Below are 25,299 nucleotides of genomic sequence, written 5' to 3'. Positions count from 1 at the left end.
ATATCCACTTCACTACCAAACCTTGCTGTCCATACTATCTAACACAAATGAGCAGAACCTTCTTTTTTTTTTTAAATGTGAATGGCTCACTTGATTCCAAGGCTAAAGAGCTGCAATGTATTGTCAACTCTGCCATTTTTAAAGTAGCATGATTCCTTCCAGAGCAGCAAGGAAGCAGTAGATAGGACTTAGGGAGCAGCATGTAAACACCAAAGTTCAGAGCAATTTGTTAGTAAGTATGTTGAGCATATAATTTTGATTATAATTATTCTGATCCAAAATCAGCATCACTTTGCTAATTTAATTTTTTTATCTACCGTAGTTCTTCAGGGTAAATTATTTGGGTAGGATATTTGTATCCTAATAGATGTGACTGAATTATTATTTGCAGATTACATGCAGCAGATGGGCGGCCAAGCACATCTCTTTTTCTGGATGACCGTAGAAGGATACAGGGTTACAGCACAGCAGCAGCTGGAAGTGCTATTGAGTCTTCAGAAAGATGGAAGGCATCAGACTACAGAAACCAAAGGCCTATTAAAGTCAGCTGCAGTTGGAATTTATGATCAATATTTGTCAGAGAAGGTAAGAATGGGTTTTAAAGGAAAATTAAGCTATATGATAGCTGTATTCTAAAGGTTGCATAGGCACCTTAAGATCAAGCTGCTGAACCTCAGTCCAATATTTGAAGATGCAGAGGCTCTGATGAACTTAATAAAATTGAACTACAGAGGATCCGTCTTTACTTTTTGCTCAGAATAATGTCCTTCATTTTTATTCTTTATGTTTGGCTTTGAGCAAGTCAATTTGAATTTGGGGATTCAGACCAAATGTGACAAAGTCCTTAGTTGTTTGGTACCTTTTTAAATTTCTCTTGAAGAGACAAGACTTAACACACATGCATTTTAGATACATTTTAAGAAATATATTTTCTTCAGATACGAAATGGTAGGTCCTGACTAGCATTTCTAGAATCTACTTATAACTCAGCATGTTTCTCCCTTGACTAGTGATCTTAGTTTGATGAAAATAACTTGCAGTCTTTACTTGTTAGGTGTCTATCTCTAGCTTTATTTTTCCCCTCTGCAATAATAATTTGAGTTTTATTTTTTACAAATTAAAATAAGGTCGTGGTGCACAAATTTATTGAGTTCTCTATGGCAGGCATCACCAAGAGTCAATATTGATGATACCTTGGTTGCAAAACTGGCAGAGAAACTGAATAATGAGGATCCAACTCCCGAAATATTTGATGAGATTCAGAGAAAGGTATAGTATGCTAATTCTCCTTTTCATATGTAGTGGTGGAAGTTGGTTGCTAATAACTGATTTTGTTGATTTTCAATGAAAATTCAAAGTTATCCCAGAAATATTGCAGCATTTCCATTACATGCAACTCATAGCTTGCTTTCTGTGGCTTGTGGCAGATGTAAAAGTACCAAACTTCTAAAAAATGGAGTGCTCCCACATATGAATTCTCCCTCGCTTCCTTTTTTTCAGAGTTAACTAGGGTGCCATGTTGAGTTTGCTCTGAATTTGATCATAACTGGACTAAGCTTTAATTGGGGCGTGCCCAGCTTCTCAGTTCCAAAATGCACAGCAATAAATTCATCAGCAGCACAGCAAAATTGTTCTGGGGGCAATTTTGCGTGGATAACACTGCTTTATTAACAGCATGGCAGAGAAATTGGTTGGTTGGTTTAATTATTGACCCAGTTTTTAGACCAGAGCTTTCCAAACTGTGTCATGACACGTTAGTGTGTTGGTGTGTTGCACAAGCACTCTCCACGCTCCTCCCGGGGCTGGAAAGGGGTTGGTTTAACCTCTGGTTTGCTAGTAAAACTTAATTACTGTGTCGCAAAATGATGCATGTCTAAAAAGTATGTCACCAACATGGAAAGTTTGGAAAGCTCTTCTTTAGACCTTCATTAGTTAACTGCTTTAGACCTTCATTAGTTAATTAACTATGGTTTGGACCAGGGGTAAGCAACCTAAGGCCCATGGGCCACAAGTGGCCCACCGCGGTCATTTAACCAGCCCCCGAGCCACCCCCGAACTGAGCTGCCCACTTGGCGTGTCCCTGTGTGCTGCGCTAAACCGGTGCAGCGCAGCGCAGGAACTCGCTTCTGTGGTGCCAGAAATTGTGTCTACACGTGCAGATGCCGAAAATCGCATCTGTGTAGACGCAGATGCTAGAAATCACGGGCACACGTGCAATCTGGCCCTCTGCTGGAGTGAACCGGCCCAGGCGAGGTAAACCTTGCCGGCCCCTGGTGGACGAAAGGGGAAATGGATTCACTACAAATTGGAAACAAAAGCTTTACAGTGTTTATGAAGGAGAAAGGGAAGGGGAGGTGGGAAGTTTGTGAGCCGAAGGCTTGCCATGACTCATGCACCTAAAGATGAGCTGTGTTCTGAATTGAGATACTCAGGTTTATAATTGGGAAAGCAATGTTGTTCAACCTGTTAAGGCCTGCCATTCTTCCTTGGGTGCTCTGCCACAATTTAGGAGACCTTTGAAAGTCTAATCTGCTTGATTCCATAATTGTGAGTAATACTGAACTTTCCATTCCATAAGGTGTATGATATGATGCTCCGGGACGAACGCTTCTATCCTTCATTCAGACTGCATGTCCTCTACGTCCGAATGCTTGCGGAGCTAGATATGCTAAAGGACCCTAGCTTCAGAGGATCAGATGATGGTGAAGGGGGTAAGTTTATGTTGTGAACCACCCTGTGATATTTGGATGACGGGCTATATACAGATTTAATAAATAAAATAAAAATAAAGTTTATTCCAGACTTTAATAGTTATGTTTTATGCTTATGTGTGATATCATTGCAGCATCAGATTTACTGTGTGATGTTTTTTTAATCTGTTTAAATGTTTGCCCCATCTCATCCTGTATGCCCAGTACCAATTTAAGAACCAAGGTGTATATAAGTCCAGTAAAATGAGACCAAAGTACATTAAATCCCAACCTGATTACTCAATTCCAGTTTCCAAAAGGGAGCCCACATTGTGTGCATGTTCATGTGCATGTGTTTAAGATGACAGGTACTAATATGTCTTAGCAGAAGGAAGTTTCACTGTTGGGTTAATTGTGCGCCATACCCATAGGACTTTAAAAACATGCAGTCATTCTGAATTGAGCTTGCATCGTGCATGAATAGAGAACAGTTTCCTTTGGATAAACTGTACACTTTATGGTATGGAAGATAAATATATAAACATCACAAAATATAATTATGATCTATATCCAATCTCTTTCATCCTGGTATTTATGACATGTTACAAGCAGCCCCTTAGTAAACTGAAAATCAAACTTTCTTGCAAAGTTTTCAAGTCTAGCAAAAAGTCTGTAGCTTGCTCAATAAAAGAAAACTCAAGTGTGATTCTACAATTTCTCCCCTCTCCCCCACGCTTTGTCATACTAAGTTCTGCTGTATTGTCGTGGCCCATCCCAGATAAGGAAGACATACATCTGATAGTTAACTCTATTGGCAAGAGAAGCATTTGCAGCAAGTTCCACAGTGCTCTGATGATCACATGCTTATAGCCTCTAGGCAGCTGTCTATAGGTCTAGAACAGTAGAACAGGGCCTCTTCCCTCCTCCAGCTTATATGCCTTCCTCTGATGGGTTGTGTACCTGCAACCCGAGACGTCTCCTGCATGAAAGTCATTAAACTTTTTACCATAACCATTCCTGATTTTATTAATATTTGAAATAGGGCAATATTATATGATAGTAGTAGACAAATAACAAGTGTGCTTTGCTGCCACCTAGTGGTATAGATTAGTAATACCTTTAAGTTTTAAAATTAGGGCCACACTTGTATGCCTGCTAATAGAGTTTACCGTATTTGTTCTAATCTTATTAGGAATACTGTGATGCATGCAACTTTCAGATTAGCCTAAAATTCATCATTAAGTTAAACTATGTGGATATCAGTACTGTTTTGTAATTAGATCTTAGTTTACACTTTCTACTCAGGAAGAAATTCTGATATTTAACACTTTACATGTTAACTTGCTTAAACTTTTACGTTTTGACATACAGTTCTGTCTCTTATTTTGACAGAATCATTCAATGGTTCTCCTACTGGCAGCATTAATTTGGTAAGTGTGTTTTTTCAACTGTAATGTTGGCAGCAGTGGCAGGGTTGGGTAGGGGGAACAGGACTCTTTCCTTATGCTATCTTCCAGATAACTATCACCGTCAACAGCTCTTTATCTGACAGGGGGAAACATACAGGTGCTTTCAGTCATTCAGTAACAAAAAGTAGTGAGGATATCAATAAGAGAAAGATCATTGCTGTGACAACTGCATCCTATGGCATCTCCTTTTCTGACCCTGCTCCTGACTCTTAACAGAAATTAGTTGAAGCTTTCTTACAACTTTTATCTGGGCCAGGAAAATTTCACCCACCCAAATTTACATTTCACCCAAATTTCACCCACCCAAATTTACATTGGGCTTCTGCCAAAGATAAGGATAGTTGCAGGGAAAAGTAGCAACATATTTTTGGTAGAATTTTCTATTGTCATTTCAAACTACAGACACACTCCCACATCCCACACATACGTGACCGCGTTTACGCAGGGCACTGCAAAATATATAAGTAAATAAACAGGCCTTCTCTTGCTCAGGACTGCTGTCATTGATCGACTAGAAGCAGAGCAGGAGGCACCTTCTCCCTACCTCTGCTGCCCATCTGTGCCCCCATCCTGGCACCAGTTCTGCTTGGCGCCCTTCTCAGTCCTCAGCCTCCATGGCTGTCCGCTGCTACCACACATACAGGCTCACACAGAGGCAGGCAGGCAAGCTTGCAGGCTCGGGACATGCTGGGCAGTGGCCCCGGGTGATCTGCCTCTCTCCCCCTCCCTCTCCCTCATCCTCTCACTCTCATCCCCATTCACCCTCCCTATTAAAGTGGGGTGCTCCCCACTTTATGTGATGTCACCTATGCCCACGGGGACCTGGAATGTAATCCCCATGTAAGTGGGGGACACCTGTAATTGTTTAATTGGGAGATTATGTAATTAAAGCTTTACTTATTTAATTAATGAAAAGCAAATTTAATTGATGCTGGTGGTACTTAATTGGTGGGGTTTTTAAATTTTTATTTCTAGTGATTTATTTTGAAGCTAGTTTATTAACATATCAAGGAGAGGGATATGGTAACCTTTCTTTCAGGCAAGCTAGTTTACTGCCTGGAGGACATTCTGTTTTTACTTAGAAAGCATCCAGAAATATGGTTTTCCCTCTACAATCTCAAGTGATAGCATTCCAAATGAAGACCTCGTTCTCAGGATTGTGTAGATACAATTTAGATACCAACCTTAAGAAGGAATTGTTCAAGGATAGGTCTATTGGCTACATGTAGCTGTGATACCTAAGTGGAACCTCCATATCCAGGGAAAATATACATCTGCATACTGGGTGCCAAGGACAATCATGGAGTTTGACTTCCATTTTTGATCTTTACTTGCAAAGTTGTAGAGGCATCCACTGTAGGCTTTCAGGAATAAAATGCTGCACAATATTGGCTCCTGGTCTGTCAAAGCAGTTTGTCATTCTTGCTAAAATTGTGACTCTGGCTATTCTTCTTCTAGTCATTGGATGATCTTTCAAATGTGCCTGCCGATGAGTCAATACAATTACATGCATATATTTCAGATACCGGTGAGTTCAGTAGTGATGCTTTCTTTCAATATTTGTTCGTACTATCATGGCTGTTGTGTTCCTTTTCTTCATAAACCTTGATTAACTCTGCCGTCATGTACCTCTTTTAAACCTAATTACTTTCCGCCATAACCTTTTTGTCCTCATGATCTCTGCTTGCTTGGTGTGGTTATTGGTATTCACAAACCCCAAGAACAAAGAAGTGCTTAAGGCTCATGCAGGGGCTTGATGTATCCCCATAGATTTTAAAAGCTTATTTTTTCTTGAGCATCTGCCACACCACTCATTCAAACCTTTTGAAACTTTCCTTAGTTTCAAAGCAGTTTTCCAGGCAAGCCTATAGGCTTCTTGGGGGTTATGGAATTACGTGGAGTTCCTTGGCTCCTAAGCCATTCTAATTTTGGATTTTTTCCCTGTATTATTAAAATGTCATTTAGTTGTGTTGAAATTCCATGAATGTCTTAGACTATTCAATATAAGACTGTTTGTTTCATTTTCATTTAATGCACAATAATGTCACCATTAAATTGCATGTATTGCACCATAATTTCATTTGTTCACATCTAACATTCACCTTCTATTTACATTAAGCAAACATCTGTATTATTATAGCACACTCAGATATTTTTCTTAAACAATAAAGAGGTCTTCAGATCTATCTTGATGGGGGAACAGCTCTTTTCATTCCAGGCATGAATACTAGCAGCCAATTTTTCAGTTGTGATTTGAAACTCTCTTTAAAGTGTTGAATCTATTTGTGGTATTCCAGTAACAAGGATGTCCACTTACACAGTAGGACTCCTGCCCCCCATCCCCAGATCTGCTCCAGAAGTTTGGAGGAACCTCTCAAACAGATTTTGGGGTGCATGGAAGGACAAATTTCACAAGCAGAAATTATTGATGGAACGATTGCCTTAGCAGTAAGTTGGATTCCAATATAAAAAGAGCTGGAAATGAAAATATGCCTAAAATTGAAACTGAAACATGCCTGTAAGTTAAATGGCCTGATGTTACAGGGGAATCACTACTTACGTGGGGGTTCCCTTCCTGGCTGCTGAGAGTGGGGGTTCTCCTCTTCTGCCCCCTTTTTGGCACTGAAAAGAGTGGGTGTGTCAGCGGGGGTACTCGTGCTGGTTGTACACAAGTGGGAAGATGCCTATAGTTGCTAAATAATAATAATTATTATTATTTATACCCCGCCCATCGTGCTGAGTTTCCCCAGCCACTCTGGGCAGCTCCCAATCGAGTGTTAAAAATAATACAGCTTTAAATATTAAAAACTTCCCTAAACAGGGCTGCTTTCAGATCAGGGCTGCATCTATCACTACACTTCATATTCTGTTATTGGTAATAACCACTGAATATGACAGCTTTACAGAGACAACCAACTTCTGTGATCCTAGGAGTCAGGAATTCTTCATTTGGTGTGTGTTCCCCTCGCCCCAAAAAAGTTTATATTCTATATATGACAGTTGTTCCTCTCTAGCTTTCAAATCTCATATATTTACCACATACAGCTTCAGTTAGTTTGACATATCCAGTTCCTAAGTAGCTACAGATACAACCTAAACCAACAATGGAGTAGTGGGATCAACCTCCTGTTGTTGGTACCCCTTTTCAGGTACCTGCCCAGGTACATCATAGGAGTCAGAAGAAACAAATGACCTGAGACTAGCATGCCTGTGTCCATTCAGTAAATCTTATGTGACTTCACTGCCAGAAATGAATGAAATAACTTGTATGCAGCTGCATCATATACTGTTACTCTGGTATACAGCATTTGATTGTACAAATAGAGCCCTCCCACCTCCTTCCCAAAGCTGGGAAGGTGCTAATTAGACTTTGGGGAGGAGAATGGAGGACTCTAGGACCCTGTTAGAGCCACCACGCCTCCTTCCCATAGCTCACCACCTAGCTCACCCAACTTTGGGAAGGCAGCACAAGGGTTGAAAGGGGTGTCAAATGTTGTCAAGCGCTGCCCCAAAAGGCTTTGAAGGCTGCATGCAGTCCCCCGGTTTCTGGTTGGACTGCCCTGATCTAGACAAGAACATTTTGCTGAAGTATCGCTTGATTATAGGATGCTATGATTTCATACACAGAGCAAGGCAGTTTGTTTTCTTCCTCAGTTTGCATTCCCATTTTGTCTCCACTTCCTTGTCATTTCCAACATCTCTTCATTTCATGTCTCTTCTGCCCTTTCGCCTTCCTCTTTTGTGTTCCTTTCTTCTTCCTTCGTTTTTTGTTTTAAATTGCTAGTTTATGCTGATTATGACCCATATACTGTGGCAGGAGTTTGCAATGACCACGGCAAGACATACGCGCTATACGCTATCAGTGTTCGTCGTCGAACCCCAAATGGTGACGAAGTATGGAAAACATATCGTCGCTACAGTGACTTCCACGACTTCCACATGAGGATTACTGAGCAGGTAATATTTGCAGTTAAAATGTGTTTCTGGAAAGAGCAGGTGGCTTCCTCAATTAATTTAAATTAGTGATGAAAGAGGTTCAGTGAGCTTAGCTGGTCTGTGCTCCTGATAATCTACTGGAGCTGGGATCAACTAACTATAAGCTAAGTCCAAACTTAGGAGAAGTTATGGTTTGGCTTGTAGTGACCTCAGAATAAAGTAAGTTAATATCCCAAACAATCCTGTTCCAAACTTCAGCTGCATCGCTAATTTAAATTTTAGTTCAGTGGTAATTTATGTTTTGGTCTCAGATTCTGTCCCTAGTAATTCCAGGTATGGGTGGGAAAGACCCCCATCTGAAATCCTTTAGAGCAGGCATGGCCAAACTTGGCCCTCCAGCTGTTTTGGGACTACAATTCCCATCATCCCTGACCACTGGTCCTGTTAGCTAGGGATTATGGGACTTGTAGTCCCAAAACAGCTGGAGGGCCAAGTTTGGCCATGCCTGCTTTAGAGCTGTTGCCAGTTAAGAGTCATGCTGCCCTCCAAAGGTTTTGAACTACAACTCCTATCAGCCTCAGTCAGCATGGCCAGTAGTCAAAGATGATGTAGTACAAACATTTGGAGGGCATCATATTGGCTACCCTTGATCCAAATGGACCAATGGTTTGACTTGGTATCAGGCAGTTTCCTAGGTTCTCATACTACTACAGAATTGATATTTAGGATCACATTACTGTTCAGAGAAGTATCTTGTATGCTCACACACATATGGAAAAAGAATGTGTCGGGCAGAAACCTAAGCTAAATCTATCCTTGACATTTTCATTTCCTGTATGTAAAGGGTATCTTGTGTACACAGATAAATGGATAAGACTAATGGTCCTTTATTCTGCATGGTTGAGCATTCAGTTGCATGAACCCACATTGTTAGCCCGAAGTGGTACAGTCTAAAACAAGTTGTTCACTTGTCCAGTTGACACTAAACATTCTTAGCATTGGTGCAGATGTAACATTCCAGATGTTTCCCATCACAGTTAGTTCTGGGGGTGAGTGAGGGAGCTTCTTCCTGATTTCTTAAACAAAGTAAATAGATTGGAAGTGTTGTATCAGAAATGGACCCGGAATGTATTTATGAAATGAATACATAGTAATTCAGTTTGGATGTGGATGTTAGGTATATATTTAAAATAAAAATTTATGGGTTCTTTTCTAGTTTGAAAATCTAGGAAGTATGTTAAAGCTTCCTGGTAAAAAAACATTCAACAACATGGACAGAGACTTCTTAGAAAAAAGGAAGAATGATTTAAATGCATATTTGCAGGTATGTTGTTATATTCAAATTTTTCATTATGTGTGCATTAATAATTTTTTCCCTAATTTGATCTCTTGAAAATTTGCAGCAAAGTTCAGGGCTGCCTTCAGATATTTTCTAAAAGTCAGGTAGTTGTTTATTTCCTTGGCATTTGACAGGAGGGCATTCCACAGGGTGGGCGCCACTACCAAGAAGTCCCTCTGCCTGATTCCCTGTAACTTCACTTCTCACAGTGAAGGAACCGCCAGAAGGCCCTCGGAGCTGCACCTCAGTGTCCGGGCTGATCGATAACTTGATATGTTACAATTGAAAGTGTTTTCAGGCATAGTAGTTCTTTTTGATGGTATGAAACATGTCACAATCTTCTACTAGCATCATGATGTCACTGCATTGGGCTCTGACTCCACCGTGATCACGACACAAGAGCAAAGATTCTGGGAAAGTGGGCGGCTCCCATTCAGTTTTTTTGCTGCTGCTTGATAAAAGCCATCACATCGCCTTAAGCTCCTGTTTTTCTTACATTTCCTCAAGCTATTTTTTCCTCTTTCTACAATTCCTTCATAACTTTGTGAGACCTTTTATCTTATTTCCTTTCCATTCACTATCCTTCAAAGAAAGACAAAAAGATACTAGTAGAAGATAGTACAATTGGTACTGACCTGAAGTGTAGGTCTCTGTGATGTCATGGGGTCAGTAGGGCCACTCCCTAATATGGACTGCAATGTGCCTCTTCATTTTCTTACATGTTCTATGCCCTGTTGTTTAAGGGGAAAGTGGGCATCTTTTATTTCCTTACTACCTGAAACTCCAATGAGGGTTTGAGCTTGGCGAGTCCATAAAACTGTTTGGGAGCCCATAAAACTGTTTGGGAGCCACCCACTTCCCCAAGAGTCTTTGGTCCTGCCTCGTGATCAAAGTCGAGTTGCAGCCCAATCGAGTGACCCCATGACACCATAGAGGTCAGGGCCAATTCTACTTTTAGGCACAGTTTCAATTGCTTTTATGGAAGATGCCTTTAAAATGTGAGAGTAATGGTACGCCTGTAACCTTTATATTTTTAGACGGAATTGGAATAAATGTACAGACATACTAGGTTGTTCTGAGGGCACAAAGCCCACAAAATGTCAGACAAAACTGATAAGATTTGACAGGTACTTTCTAACGTGAGAGGGTTTGGGTTTTTTTGAATGGGGGAAAGACTGAACTAGCCAATTCTGCTTAGGACAAGGACTACTAGTTCTTTTAGGAAGCAGGAGCTATGCAAAAGCATTTAAAACATCTTATTTCTGCTGTGCTGTAACGTGTTTTATCATTCAGAACCAAAATGCTCACCTTCCAAAATTACCTGCCTCCTTTACTTCTTAGCTGTTGTTAACTCCTGAAGTGATGAAATGTTATCCAGCTTTAATACACTGTGTGTATGACTTCTTGGAAAACAAGGCATACAGTAAAGGAAAGGGAGAGATTGCTCGGAAGGTAAGAATATTATCTGTTGTCTAGCAGGGCTCAGTGATGGCTGTCGTCCTACAACATTGTGCACAATCAATCAACATAATCTGTTGTTCATATTGTATGCCCTTTGTTGTTTAGCTTGTATTACGTGATTTATATATGAATGGACACGTGGTATAAATGCAGTATGCAAATAAGGGGTTGTTGTTGTTTTTTGAAACAGAAGCATTTATTTATCGGCAAAGAAGCCAAACTTGCATAAGAGAATGGTTGTAATGCAAAAAGTTTCTGTATTGTTTATAAGTTTGCTATCAAGCCTGAGATGCACCTAGTGTTGAAAGATGTAAATATCCCTTCCCTTTTATTTACCCTAAAATCCTCTGCCCATTCCAGGCACCACATGCTTCATGACTCCAACCACCTGCTCAAAAGAGAGAATGCATGTCTCCCTCTAAAACTGGTTTCTGAGGCTGTTTCACATCAAAAAGCAAAAGGAGCTAAGCACCAAATTTTAAAATGCAGCACTTTGTCAAAGTTGATCATTTAGTAATTGTGCTTGAAGTAGATCAACTTGCAGATTTTACATGCTTACTTAGCCCTTTTGCCCTCACAATTCCTTTCTATAAATTAGGCACAGCTTTCTGTGCCATTCTAAAAAAATTAAATTTAAGTAGAGGTTGAACTAAAATACATGTGTCTAAAGTGATTCAAGCTTCTGTAACTTCCTGGAGACTGAATCCTTGTTGTTCTTAAACTTTTTCATTTGAACGGAACAGTTAAATTAGTGTATATTCATATTGTGCCATGGTTTGTACAGTTCCTATCAGCTCATTTGCATGCCACTTTAAAATATGTGGTTTTCTTGTTTGGCCAAAAAGAAAGAGCCTTTGCCCAGAAACCCTTGAGGGCTAGACTGAAGACCATGTTGTCTCTTCAGGAATCGCAGTGCTTCTGCCTTAAAAAGATGGCGGGCTTTAAATCCAAATGCATAATTATATCTGAAAGAAGTTTCTGTATTTTGCATGATCCTGCATTGCAATTCCATTATAGATATTACACAAGGGTCATATGGACATGGTAAGAGAGTGAAAGTAATGTATTTTACACATTTATCCCACAAGGATTCTTAAGATAGCTAACATACAACAGGGACACAACAACATATTGACAAAACCACAACAAAATGTTAATGGATTAAAAAAAACACCAGGCAAATTTTGTTGGGTACCAACAGCAAGCATCAAACTCTAATAAAAACTAAGGGAAAAAAAACATTCCTACCCATTTTCTGGCAGGCAAGCAAACGTAGGACATTCCACAGATTAGGGGTAATAAAAAGCCCCTCTCTCTAGCCACTGCCAACACCTCAAGAAGCAGAAACACTCAGACCGAGTCCTCAGAAAAAGGTGTTGGGGTAGATGTCATGCTTTTTAGTCCCAGACTACTTAGGGCTTTGACTGTCAGAAACAGCACTTAAAATTGTGCCTAGAAACAAATAAGTAGCCAATCGAGATAGATTGGTTATTTAATTTCTATACAGTTTAATATATAAAAATATCTCTAAGTGGTGTGCAAAAAAATGAAGCAACAACAAACAACCTAAAGAAAAACACACTGTTACATATAAAAATGTTAGATAAAGACAAAATTATATATAAATCAATATCAATTCATTTGCCTTTTGACACTGTTCTTTAACTGTTCTCTGTTCTCTCATGTTAGAACCAATTGACCATCTAGCAGCTATATTTTCCCCCAGTTGTAGTTTCCAAGCAGTCTTTAGAGGCAGCCGCAACAATTGAGGCTGTCAGTGGAGTTTCGTTGCAAGAAAAGCCATACCTGGCCAATCAGCCAAACGCTCTAGAGAATACTTGAGCATCCATCTGGAAAGGGAAGTCTAATTTCACACCAGGCTGTAATTGGCTGGCTTTAGAGGTGTGAATAGGCTTGATGCTACATTTTTCTAGGTTCTTAAGTGTCCCATCAATTATATTTGCTCACTTGGAAAAACTCTTGGACACAGGCATTTGTCCTTGCCTCCTCCCAAACAGTTGATTTACAAACAGCTCATGACCACTTCGGAAACATGCCCACTGTATTACAAGTCTTGGGTGAGGCACATTACTATATATATTTTGAGTTGTAATGGATTTTAGATATATGCAAGCAACAGAAATCAGCAAATAACATAGTTCTCATTTAAAAAAAACAAAACTTTTTTTCTTTTCTTTTTTTAGATTCTTGGACCAAAACAGGGACTCTAGCTTGGCAGGGAACATACTCTAGGAGTGTGGATAATAATGCTTAGAACAACTGTATAGTTTACATTATAAGTAAACTAGTAATATAGAATCACACATTAAGATCTATCAGAAACAATGTGCCCATTTCACATTATTTACCTGTATTATGTATAGTAGAAAATAATCTATGTTTTGATGTACAGAATTATTGCCCCCCTGCCCCCCCAATATTATAGGCTGATGGGGCTGGCTGATGTGTAGTATTAAAACTTAGATTAGTTCTTTTTAGTTCTTTGATGCATTACAGAGGTGGAGGAAGACCACATACGGCTGCCATCTTCAGCAGCAGTGCTTTGTTAATTGGAATGTGTAGCCGTCATTTAAATTCTTAATAGATTTTTACTAACGCCACACAATCTTACTCTTTCAAAATAACAAATAAATGCACACAGGATAACATTTTTCTGCTTCAAGGGCAAGGGTCTATTATCCCCAGTATCTGGTGTGTACACTTCAATGGATGAACACTTTAATTTAGTGTGCGCTTTCTCGCTCTTTCTCTCTCTCCTCTCCCTTTTATTTTCTCATTTTCTTTTTGTTGCAGCTTCCCAAAAAGCTGCTCTTAAGGGTGTCGGGACTTTTTGGAACAGTATGAACTTTGGATTGGGGAGATACAACTGGAGGGGAAAATCTGAGACCTCCCCCTGTGTGGGTGGAGATGTCTTCTGTTTGAGCAGGAGCTCTCTAGCTTCCATTCCATTAATATTATTCAGCACCAGTAAACATGGTACTTTGCATAGTAATGTTACAAAAGCAAATCCCTTGCCCAAGAAACTTGCTGTCTGTGGATGACATTTCTCTCAGTTTTGATTGTTTTCAAAGTCAGGGCATGTATTTTACAAAATTAGCCTTACTGATGCCTGAAATTAACACAGTAATATTTTTTTCGTAGTAATGGCTTTGTATTACTGCTCTCCAAAACAGTGTGATGTTTTCAACACACATTATTGGATGACGAGTCATATCCTCATAGATTTATGCAATCGTGGTAAATGTTTTCCTCTTCAGATGGACACATTTGTAAACCCACTGCGTAACTCTATGAGAAATGTTTCAAATGCTGTCAAGTCCTTCCCTGACAGCTTCGCAGAGGGGATGACTAAAATGTCAGACAACATGGGCAAAATGTCAGAAAGATTGGGACAAGACATAAAGCAATCATTTTTCAAGGTAAGAATGCATTGAAGTAACGCACATTAGACTTGGTTCCATTTTGAGCCGCCTCATTTAAACATGATCAGACTAGGCAAAGTGTGAGGTAACAGTTATGCTTAATAGTGTTGCCTTTCTTTTTATTTGGAAGAATGAAAAAAAATAACCTAGGAAGGAGTACATAAGAACATAATCCTGCCAAAGTCCTTCTGGACACATGGACCCTGTGCAAGCCCAAATCTTGCTTGGAGTCATTTCACCTTATACACGTAATGCTAAACCATGGCTTAGTGATACTTGCAAGCCAGCACTGTAAAATAGGGCAGAGTGAGTGAAACGTCTGTGGGTTCAGATATGTAGATTAATACAGCTGCTACCATCAGTTGAGAAGCTTGATTGTTAAGTTGCCAAACATTCTCTTAAACAGAGTGTTTGGCAACCGTGGGCCATCTTCATAAATGGTGCACCCTCTCATTTCCTTTAATCATTTTTGCCTTACCAATACACTGCTGAATATGCAGTTACATCACTGGATAGGGTAGTTTTGTTTCAAAGACATGTAAAGCTCCCTGATGTTGATGTTAGTTAATTTAGGGTGGGCCACTACTGAAAATGCACACTCCCGTTCTTAATTTCAGAACACTGTCTGTGCTCCAGCACTTTCCTCAAATACTGCCAACTTTGCAACCCTTACTAAGTTACCAGAACACCTAGGCTTATTTTAACATAAGTTTTCCTCCCCACATTCCCACTTATTGGCTGCAGCCCAGAGCTTTTCAGTGCTTCAGTGCTCACACGATGCTCTGCCTAAGCAGAGTTTCCATGCTAGGGAATGTTCTGGCTTGCATCAAGCATCATGTGTGCATCAAGAGCTCCGTTCGTATACCAGAGATGCTGGAGAGGGGAGACAAATGTCTGAAGCAATTTTTCCTCCCATTTCCCCCCCACAGACCTTGCTTTCCATCAGTCCCCTTCCCCACCCTTGAATAAAATATATTTATTCCATTTAGCCTTGTCATTGCTAACCCAACACTTCTGCTGTGTCACACATTAATGCATCTTTCCCAAAACGGAATATTTCAAGTGTGTAAAGTTAAAATAAAACCATGCAAGATGAGTATTTTATCTCCCTTTCCCCTTTTCTCCTTTTTGTTGTATTGCATAAATATTGCTGTAGAGCTGGGGCAGCTAAGCCTGTGGTATTCCAGAAGCTGCTGGGTTCAAATTCCCATCAGTTTCAGATAGCTTGGCCAATTTCCGACAGGCCACAGGTTTCCCCACCCCTGTTCTAAGGTCAGCAATGTAGGGCCTTACTAACCTTTAACAAAATGCACCTGCATAGTAATAAACAATATTGGAACCTTTGCTTTGCTTTACTTGGGACTAAAGTAAAATTTGAAAATGCAGATTAAGCAGTAGTTTATGCCTTTGGAATAAGGCATTTTAGAAGCATAAATTATTTATGTTATATGAGATTTAAGCAAAAGCAAGTATTATTTTCCATTATATTTTATAAATTGATATGAACAAATCCCAAAGAAAAAGTGTGAGAATGCAGGCTAGTTAGACTTTTTGTCATGTGACTATTAGAGACTCAAAATGCTGCTTAATTTGTTCCAATACTTGTTTTGGATTTTTATTAAAGCACTTCCGCAGTGCTGTGCCTTAGCAGATTTTCTATCAAGCAGTTAAAAGTGTTTTATGAACTAAAGTTCATAAAAGTATTGGTTTTGAATTGAGTTTCAGAATTCTATGGCTTTATAAAGGATATTTTTTTTCATCACTATTTCTCGCTTTCAATAATTTCTCTTTGGGATTTAGGATCCTCCTTTAATGCAGAAGACATACGTTGATCCTAAGCACTGCCGTGTTGCAGCACAAGTTGAAGACAATGTGAGTTTGATAGTTGCTTTTAAACTAACCTCACTTTTGCTTATAAATGAAATGTATACATGTGTGTCTATATGTGCATGATTGATACACACACACATGTGCATGTGTGCACACTAGAGTTTACCCATGGTATTACTGTGAATCAGTGGTGCCTAAATATGTAAAGTCCTCTAGTTGAGGTCCCAAGAACAACTATAGGCAAGTTGAAAGGCAGCATGCTTCATGGCATTCCCACCACCCTTTGACAGCAACCTTCACGCCTTATTTAAAATGTATAGGGAATCTCAGTTTTGAAGCCTGATTGCCGTGTCACGTGGGGGATTCCTGTTAAAGGAACGTGACCCTGAATCCCATTAGGCATGCAAAGCTACTTGAATAGTTCTATGGATCCCAATAAAACTTCATTATAAAACGTGTTACATATGTATGTATGTATGTATGTATGTATGTATGTTTTCCCCCTACTCCTACAATATTCAAATGATCAACAAATTCTGTGTCAGTTCTATATATAAAAAAAAGGATAGCTTCCTTTAATGCATTTTCATAAGAGTTTGTTATAGTTCCCTGACCTCAAAACATTAAACAACTTCTTTGGTCATAGATGTAGTTGACTTTCTTATTAAGTGCTCCAAAGTGACTGTATGTAAGAATATGAAGGTGAAGATTAAAAGGTTAGGTTCCTGATGTTCTCATAAACTAGATTTGGTTGAAACACTGATTAAATATGTGAAGATCAGTTCAAAAAAATCTTTTATCTTTAATGATGACAGAAGGACCATAAGATTACCACTGATTATATGCAGATTTGTCATGGTCATAAATCTGCACCTGTTCTACACTTCACATCTTTTTCTTGCCACATCAAAGCATTCCACTCTGTATATCTGAATGCTGTCTGCTGCTATGATTTTAGCAAATCTCCCCCTTCTTTAGGAGCATTACATGTTTTATGTTTTCATTGTTTTGATCATCACAGAAAGAGCTTATATTCAGTTCTCTTTCGTTGGTGTTACTGATTTCGATTTATGGTGCATCCTGCTAGTAATGGAGTGTGAAGATTCTACATATGCATGTACAAGCAAAATATTTTTTTCCAAAATTCTAAATATGGTTGGATTTGCATCTTTCCGTTTTTTCATGTCACAGAAGAATGTGTTAGTCAGTTTGTAATATTCAGATACACAGTGGGTGTATCAGTGGTCCACAAAGTTTTGTTTGAAATTAAGAGCTACCAAGACACTGCAGCATCCCAAGGGCCATTCAGCTGATTCCACACACTCGGGAGTGCTTCAGACTTGTTTGTCTTCAAACAACAACCTCCCATGCTGAGTGGCAAAAGATTTCTGAAACTGATAATGGAAATTCAGTTTGTAACATGCTGTTCATTGAAAAAAAAGTCAAAAATTCCAAGGGGCCAGTAGTTCATAGAGCATCTTTTTCCTTTCGATTTTGATCTCTATTGGTTGTCCTTCATAGAAAAAAGTGTTGCTAAATATGATTTAATGTTTCTAGGCTATAACTTTCAAAAACAGGAATTTGAAATGAAGCCCCATGAGCTAAATTTGCATACTTTGTTGACAAATTACTGATGAGGACTGAGAGATACAAACACATTATTTCATTACTTTGTCTTTTGTGATGGCTTCCAGTCTCTCTCTGGGTCCTATTCCAAGTATTGATATTAACCTTGAAAAATACGTCTCAAAAAGTTCAATGCTAGGGTATCTAAGGGGCTAGAATCTGTAATATGTAAATACCAGATTGCTTTCGTGTTTAATGTAATTATACCATGAATTGGTTACAATGGGATCCTGAGATCTCTTGTTCTCTCAAAATCTGCTTCATTGGATTTGAGAACCCTCAAGAACAGTGCAGGAGATGGTGCAGGGAGACTCCATGAAAATTGTCCCTTTGTGTTTGTGGAAGCATCTGCTGGATCAAACCATTTTCGTGAGCAGGACTCTTTTCATTTGAAGAAGGACTGTGTTAGATCCAACCTTGTGTATTTGCTTGAGCTGAAATGTTCCAATAGTTTCATACTTTTGAGCAAAGCAAGCTCTTCAGAGTTCTGATATGCATTACTGAAATGAGGAAGATTCATTCACTTGCCAAAAAGTAATAACCTTCTCACCCCATTTTATAGGTGGAGGACAATGTTCCTCTTAAAATCATGCTGCTACTCATGGATGAAATCTTTGATCTAAAGGAGAGAAATCAATGGCTACGACGAAATATCAAAAACTTGCTTCAGCAGCTTATTAGAGCAATGCATGGATATACAATAAATAAGTACTGCCTTCCTTCTTTATAATTATAAAAAACCTATTTATTCTGTAAAGTACATGTGAAAAACTTTTGTCTTTAAAGCACTCATTTTGGAGGCAAAATGTGATGTGATTTAATTTTTGTTGGGGCGCAATAAATGGCTCTCTCACTCCTCCTCCTCCTCCTCCTCCTCCAGACAGTGTTTGCTGTCTGTCTTGTTTTCTTATCCAGCTATCTTATAAAACAGATCCATTAGACTCATCTGAAGGGTGCTTCTGCATGATGGCGTACTGGACCCAGGTAGTCATGGTCAGCTTTTGAGCATATCACCTGGGTCCAGTGTCCCTTTGTGGGAGATTACCAATATTTACCTAGTAAAATTACAATTCCTTTCCCACCCTACTCTCAGGTATCTTAGATAGGGTAGGGTAATGGATTGAATGCTGCATTTATGTGGTGAACACCTTGGATCAATTTCCTGCTCAGCTGGATATTTGGCATTGAGTTAGTCGCAGCCCTGGTTGCATGACACTGTAAGTGAAACTATGTCTTAGTGCAGGCTATCTGTCAGAGAGGAACTTGCAGTCATTGTGCTTCTGCATTGACCTTTTTATTGCTGTCCTGTGGTAGATTAAGCCATAGATTGGCTTAGCATGTCATCCAGACCAGAAGTCATGGCTAAGCTCTCTCCTCACCAACCATGAGCTGTAGCCAAAAACAAATCTTACTAAGTTTGGCTTACCGTGTCATGCAAAACAGCCTTAGCAGTCCCTTAGGACTATTCCTGTGAGGTTGCAACTGGTACTGTATCCTTTGCAACTATCCAGCTTTTCTTTGGATAGTAATATGTTAAATATAATTACTTTTCTGAAATATGTAGGGGGGAAATGAAGATTCTGGAGTCTGCCCCTTAAAGCTCAGCTTGCTGTAGGCACCTTTGCATGAAGGTATAGAAGCATTTAAAACAGCAGCAAATTTGTTTAGAGAAATTGTGTGCTCTCCTTTCCTTACAGCCCCACAAACGTATTTGGCAGGTGTAAGTGTTGCAGAGATACAGGTCCTACCAACCCTTTCAGGCGCTGCTGTATCAATGAATGTTGGACATGAGATTTGTCCCTTATTTCTTGCATTCAGTTTTAAAGAATACAATATATTAAAGCAATATGCCCATCTTAATTTCAGAAAAATAGTAGATCATGTTGATTGGATGACATCTCCTGAACAAGTAGCAGATGCAGTTAAACGTTTCAGGTATGTCCTTTTAACACATGCTGTACCCAAAGCAATTTATGTTTCCTGCCTATATTTACTGTTGTTCACATCTATACAATGTTAGCTGACAACTATTCTTACTTTTCACGAGAACCACTTTCTCTGCTAGGTTTAAAGAGATAATTGACCTTTTCTAGATAGTCGGACTGTGTAGAAAGCCTCCTTTGCAAATATGTAAAGTTACTTGAAAAATAGATGTACATTCTTTGACCCAACCAAAAAAAAAAAAAATCTGCCTAATTAATGTGCAATCTTACTATCAGCCTTCCTGCTTACAGGGGAAATCAAGGCAAAATTATACAGTGAATAATACCTATATCCTGTATGTTTTCCAGCTTTGTTTTGTAGCAGTTAGTTTAACTTCTCTTTCCCATAGAAAGTTTAAACTGACAGCATTAGGAGTTTTCTACATTACTCTCCTTTGCACTAGTGGCTTTTAATATCTTGATTTGTTGAGATAGCTTTAGCTGTCTTTGCATGTCACATCCAGCCTAGTTGGCACTGGGCCTCCAGCATAGTGCTATTCCTCCTAATTAATTCTGCTCTGGTCAGGCTAGTAAGCACCTGAAAAGTCTACAGCAACAGTGGCTAAGCTATTGCCTTCTAGATGTTGTTGGACCATAGTTCCTATCATCCCTGTGGATTGGATTTGCTGGCTGGAGCTGGTGAGTATTGGCGGGCTTCAGTCATTTGTCTAGGCTAATTATCACTGGCTGTGATCAATCGTGCACAGCCAGGGTAGGTAGTGTGGCTCTCTAAATGTTGTTGGACTCCAGTTCTCATTAGCCACAGCCAGTGCGGTCAATGATCCAGGTTTATCATCCCTGTTGTATAACCAGGATATGAAGAAACACACCAGCTAATCTAGAGAAGCCACTTTAATATTGAGGTCTTAATATAGTACCTAAGATTTGCATGTGCAAGATGTGTTTTGAGTTTTCAAAGGAGAACTATAACCTGGTTTTTATTTTAACCTGTAAACTTGTCTGCTTGCAGAGATGCCTTTTGGCCCAATGGCATTTTAGCTGAGACTGTTCCCCGCAGAGACAATGCCATTAGAATGCGAACGAGAATTGCTGGAAAAACAAAATTACTGGGGATGATGCCAGGTGTGTGAAATTATTTCTCCTTGATCCAAAGTGGAAAATGTCCTTGTATGTGTCACATAGGTTTTAAAGAAGCAGAGTCTTGTTTGCCTGCATGTGAACAGTGTTGAGAAACTAGTTCTCTAAGGAAGTATGCAACCTTGCATTTAGTGCTAGGGCTATTTAGGGAATGATAGTTATTTTCTTGAACATTTTAAGAATTTGTACTTTTACAGCAAATAAACATGAAGATTGAATTGTTACTGAACTGTCACATCATTTTGTGATTTGTCTAGATGAATTGAAGCATATCCTAGGTGCTGAGACAACAAGGAAAGGCATTCTCAGAGTCTTTGAAATGTTTCAGCATACTCAGCTGAATAAGAGGATGGTATACGTCTTTCTGGAGGGCTTCTTGGAAACTTTATTTCCAGCAAATGAATTCCCTGAACTCTTCAAAAAACTGCATTCACCCTCAAAGCAGATGCAGCGATATAAGCAGAGACTGCAATCTACACAAGCGCCTTCTTTACAGAAAAGGTGACACTCCAGATTTTTATGTTGGTGTCCATTTGCCCAGGACTTGGGCAGGTTCTCTGGGGCTTAAAACTCTAATGCTGTTATTTCTGCACCGGTCTTTTAGTGTCACATATTAGATTATTAATGCATCCATAAGAGATAATCGTTCCTCTCATCCTCCTTCTCTTATGCAACCACTACCATGAACTGGGTTCATGTGTCTAAATGATTTGGTGTATCTTCATGCAACATTGAGAAGAATATTAGCCCGCTCTGTAAGAATGTCTGTTCCTTCCACTCTTGACGGAATCTATGATTGCCAGCAATGAAAAGTGCTAGACTGTGTCAGTTGAGTTATAAGTAAAGCACAACTGTGGTGATAGCAATGGAGGACTTGGCTGCTTTGCTCGGAACTGGGAGATTGTGCAATGTGAAAATCAGGTGCAATTTGATTTGCATTATGACTGTTGAGGCCTTGTAGGTCTCGCTGAGTGACTCTGAAGTGGTTGAGCTAGCATGAAAGAAGTCTTTTGAACAGATGGTTCTGAGAAATTTTATGATTTTCCCAAACTACATTTGCTAACTAAAGGTTGAAGTAATATGTGCGAAAGCCGCGTTAGCGTCACTTTCCAGAATGATAATAATAATAAATAACTAAGTAAATTATATTCGTTGGTTTTATTACTTAGTCAGGATGGGTACACATAAGAAAAACATCTTGGTTTGAATTAGCCTGCTTAGTGGTCTTGTTTTGCTCTTCAATAACAGTTCTTGTATTCTGCATATAATTTTTAAAGAAGAAAGGCTCATAATAGCACTTAGTGAAGGGAAGGACAGATGTTTAAAAAAGGGGTTTATCACATTTATTTATTTATTAGGAGTTTGGGGGGCTAGGAAACAGAAGCAAATTAAAATACAACGTTCTCAACATTAAGAAATTATCAGAATGGTTCTACTTTTTGCCATTAATTGTCACCCTTAGCTTTATTTAAGTGTGTTCACCTCAAGAGGAAAATTGCTGAAATGACTTGGTTTCTTACTGACATAAGTCTTCTGGACTTCATTGAACAGTCATATGCAAACAATTGCAAATTCCTGAATGCACCACAGTGTATATATGAAAATAAGAGACACAACAACAATATTTTTTTAAATAACAATCTTTTTTATTTTTTGCATAATGTAAAATTTTAATAAATAAACTTCTTCTACACAAAAAGCCCCCTGTCTATCCTCTTTACTTCCAGACATAATGTCTAATTGAGAATGAAGTAATAATTTACTACTTTTGCTGAGCCTTAATTTATCTTGGAATCTCCTTTTCTCGAATCTCCTTGATGAACACCTCCCATGATCAAGGAATTTCAAAGCATTAGGTATAATCCCCTTAATATTTTACTATATAGTTTGTTTAAGATCCCAAGAAAATATCCCAAATAGTAGTCATTTAATGCTCTGACACTAAACACATTTGATTTTACTCAACGGGGCTGACTTAAAAACAATGTGTTTCAGGTTTGGGTGTAAATGCATTACCTAAGGATCTTGCAAAACAGGTCCTCCCATGTAGGAAAAAAAATCAAGAGAAAATGGCTTTAACCTCGAAAGAGAAAAAGAAATATTCATTGGGAGGGTATCCAAGAAATACATGTGTTTTTAAGGCATGAACAAGGAAGTCTACAGCCCTTCCCCTACCCACTATCCTTATTTGGATTCCATTCTTTCTATGAAGCCTACTCAGTAATGGCAAAGCTGTAAAAAAAAAAAAGATTTTTACATCTTCGTTACAGTATGCATGTCTTCAAGTGCAATTGTTCTCCCCCATCTCTACAGATCCATACTATACGTGTGATTCCCTTTTACCAGAATCAGAACAGCTTAAGATAACATGTATGAAGTATTCTTTCTGTAGCCTCCTCAATGCTTTTAAATATAGGTGGCAATTGACATGAATCTCTCTCATATATACACACACTTAAAAAAAATATATCTTAAGATTTGTTCCTCAGTCTGTGGCCTAATTCTAACTGAGGTAGTAGAACTGTCTGGATGCTATTACTTTAAATTGCAGGGGGGGGTTGCACGATTAATTTTAAAAAAGAGCTCTGCAGGTACAACAGAAACCCGTCATGTTGGGACGAAATAAGCTTATTGATCTTTCCCTGTAAAGTTCGTTTTCAGTGTACAGGCATCACCTGCAATTTGAAGTTGAATGATCTACACAGGTATACTACTCAATGAAAACGTAGGCCTATGCCAGCTCTTAATGACCTTTATTCCTGCCCCGTTTGACTTCTAAAACAGTAGAATGCTATAATCCATGCGAAACACTGGATAATAGGAGAAAAGGCAGGCCTCAATACAGGTCGTAATACACCCTCAATATATGACTTGAGTCTAATTTTCAATACTTCAAAGTGGAAATGAGTAGCAATCAATATAGTATGTGGTATCTCTTACCCCTGGGCCATCTACATTAGATTTCAGAATTATGTTCAATTGTTGAATTTTAAAATTGATTACATATCCAGAAAATGTGTGAATGAAACAAAGGTGTGTTGTTTCTTTGAATGCAAATATTGCACAAAGGGTTTTTTCCATCTATATTTAATTTCAGAGCGTGCCTGTAGACAGGAGCAGTCAATTTGTACATCTCTTCCTGATTAGTTATTATGCATTGTTCCCTTGTTGTCCATTCACATTATCTCGACTGTAGCCCCTGTGTTATTTAAAAGCGCCCCGGAATTGATTGTGTAAATGCAGCAAATACTTAGCCAGGTATGACCTGGTCTGAGAATGCTGTGACCAGCCTCTGAAAATATATGTGCCATTGTCCAGCAAAATGCACTTAATTTTAGCCTTAATTGAGAGAGAATGAACAGTAAGGTGGAATATTTCATATGGTTCACCCTCAAGCTTCTGCCTCTGGTGTTTGCTATGACTAAACAATTAATTTTAAATGCTACCAGAATGTGTAATAATTTTTAAAAGTAAAATACGAATTCCACAACCTCAGTTTTAATTTAGTGCAATATTTTCCTGTAACGCATGTGTATTTGAATAACTGTTTAAAAAAAGAGAGAAAGTTTTTAAGGTTTTGAGATCAAAGGTATACTGTCTTAACCAACAATGTATATTCTGTTATTGCTGCTGTGTTGGCTTATCTAAGGACTTGTTTTAAAAGTCTGGTTTGTCACTCCTTGTAAATCCCTACTTCTCTGTGCTCGAATGAGCATGGTTCTTACATTGCAAGGAGCAAAATCTAAAGAGCACATCTGAATATAGCTGTTAAATAAATGACTTGTGCATATCATTGTACAGTATGTGTCAACTGTGTGCCTAATGGTTCTTTCAATATCTCCCCCTTTTTCTTTAATGAAGAATGAAAACAAATTTGGAATGCCATGGTCTCTCTTTCTGATGGCTAAGAACTCTAAGTTTTTATTTGGAGTTTGCATTATGTTTGTCCAATAGAGAAGTTCAGAAAAGTACACTAATAAAAGTATTAACAAGAAAACTTTGAATTTGTCTTATTTGCTTAATTTGACTATACCCCATGTGAAATAGCAGATTTGCTGCGGTGAGATCTTTGCAATGGTGATCTCATGTTTAGGAGAACAAAACAAAGGAGATTAAAGAAAAAAGTTATTGGACTGAATGAAGTATATGTGTAATAGCAATTGATTTAGAAGAAATGTATCATAAGAAAACTTAATGAACTTCAAACTTCAGTGCACCCGCAATGCAACCACATTAGCTATACATAATAGCAGACCTTCCGCAAAGTATTGTGTATCTTTAGTGCAACAATTTCCGATAGGGGTTTCCCCCCTTAGGTTTTATTTTCACAACAGCTGGACCTACATGCAAGAACTATTGTTCTACTTTATATGTAAAAAAATTCCAGCTGTTTCACATTAATCCTACCAACTCCACAGTACCAAG

At 38.7% G+C, this 25,299-nt stretch overlaps 1 protein-coding gene across 4 annotated transcripts in view; it reads left to right on the top strand.

Annotated features, from left to right (window-relative positions):
• SNX13 (sorting nexin 13) overlaps window positions 1-24,871 on the top strand; it is a 65,137-nt gene extending 40,266 nt beyond the window's left edge. For 2 of the 4 annotated variants that reach the window (XM_053359144.1, XM_053359145.1), the window contains exons 13-26: window positions 392-585; window positions 1,165-1,269; window positions 2,579-2,711; window positions 4,083-4,120; window positions 5,618-5,687; window positions 7,944-8,116; window positions 9,312-9,419; window positions 10,776-10,886; window positions 14,174-14,335; window positions 16,139-16,210; window positions 18,357-18,502; window positions 19,661-19,729; window positions 20,747-20,859; window positions 21,132-24,871. In XM_053359144.1, the coding sequence (XP_053215119.1) occupies window positions 392-585; window positions 1,165-1,269; window positions 2,579-2,711; window positions 4,083-4,120; window positions 5,618-5,687; window positions 7,944-8,116; window positions 9,312-9,419; window positions 10,776-10,886; window positions 14,174-14,335; window positions 16,139-16,210; window positions 18,357-18,502; window positions 19,661-19,729; window positions 20,747-20,859; window positions 21,132-21,379 (1,742 nt within the window). In that variant the 3' untranslated portion in view covers window positions 21,380-24,871. The remainder of the gene's footprint in view (window positions 1-391; window positions 586-1,164; window positions 1,270-2,578; window positions 2,712-4,082; window positions 4,121-5,617; window positions 5,688-7,943; window positions 8,117-9,311; window positions 9,420-10,775; window positions 10,887-14,173; window positions 14,336-16,138; window positions 16,211-18,356; window positions 18,503-19,660; window positions 19,730-20,746; window positions 20,860-21,131) is intronic. The other 2 variants (XM_053359146.1, XM_053359147.1) reach the window with 2 other exon arrangements.
• The last annotated feature ends 428 nt before the right edge of the window (window positions 24,872-25,299 follow it).

The sequence above is a fragment of the Podarcis raffonei genome, chromosome 12 (assembly GCF_027172205.1).
Source record: "Podarcis raffonei isolate rPodRaf1 chromosome 12, rPodRaf1.pri, whole genome shotgun sequence".
NCBI lineage: Eukaryota > Metazoa > Chordata > Lepidosauria > Squamata > Lacertidae > Podarcis > Podarcis raffonei.
Note: the sequence above shows the minus strand (reverse complement) of the source record. Positions and strands in the feature narration are given on the sequence as shown.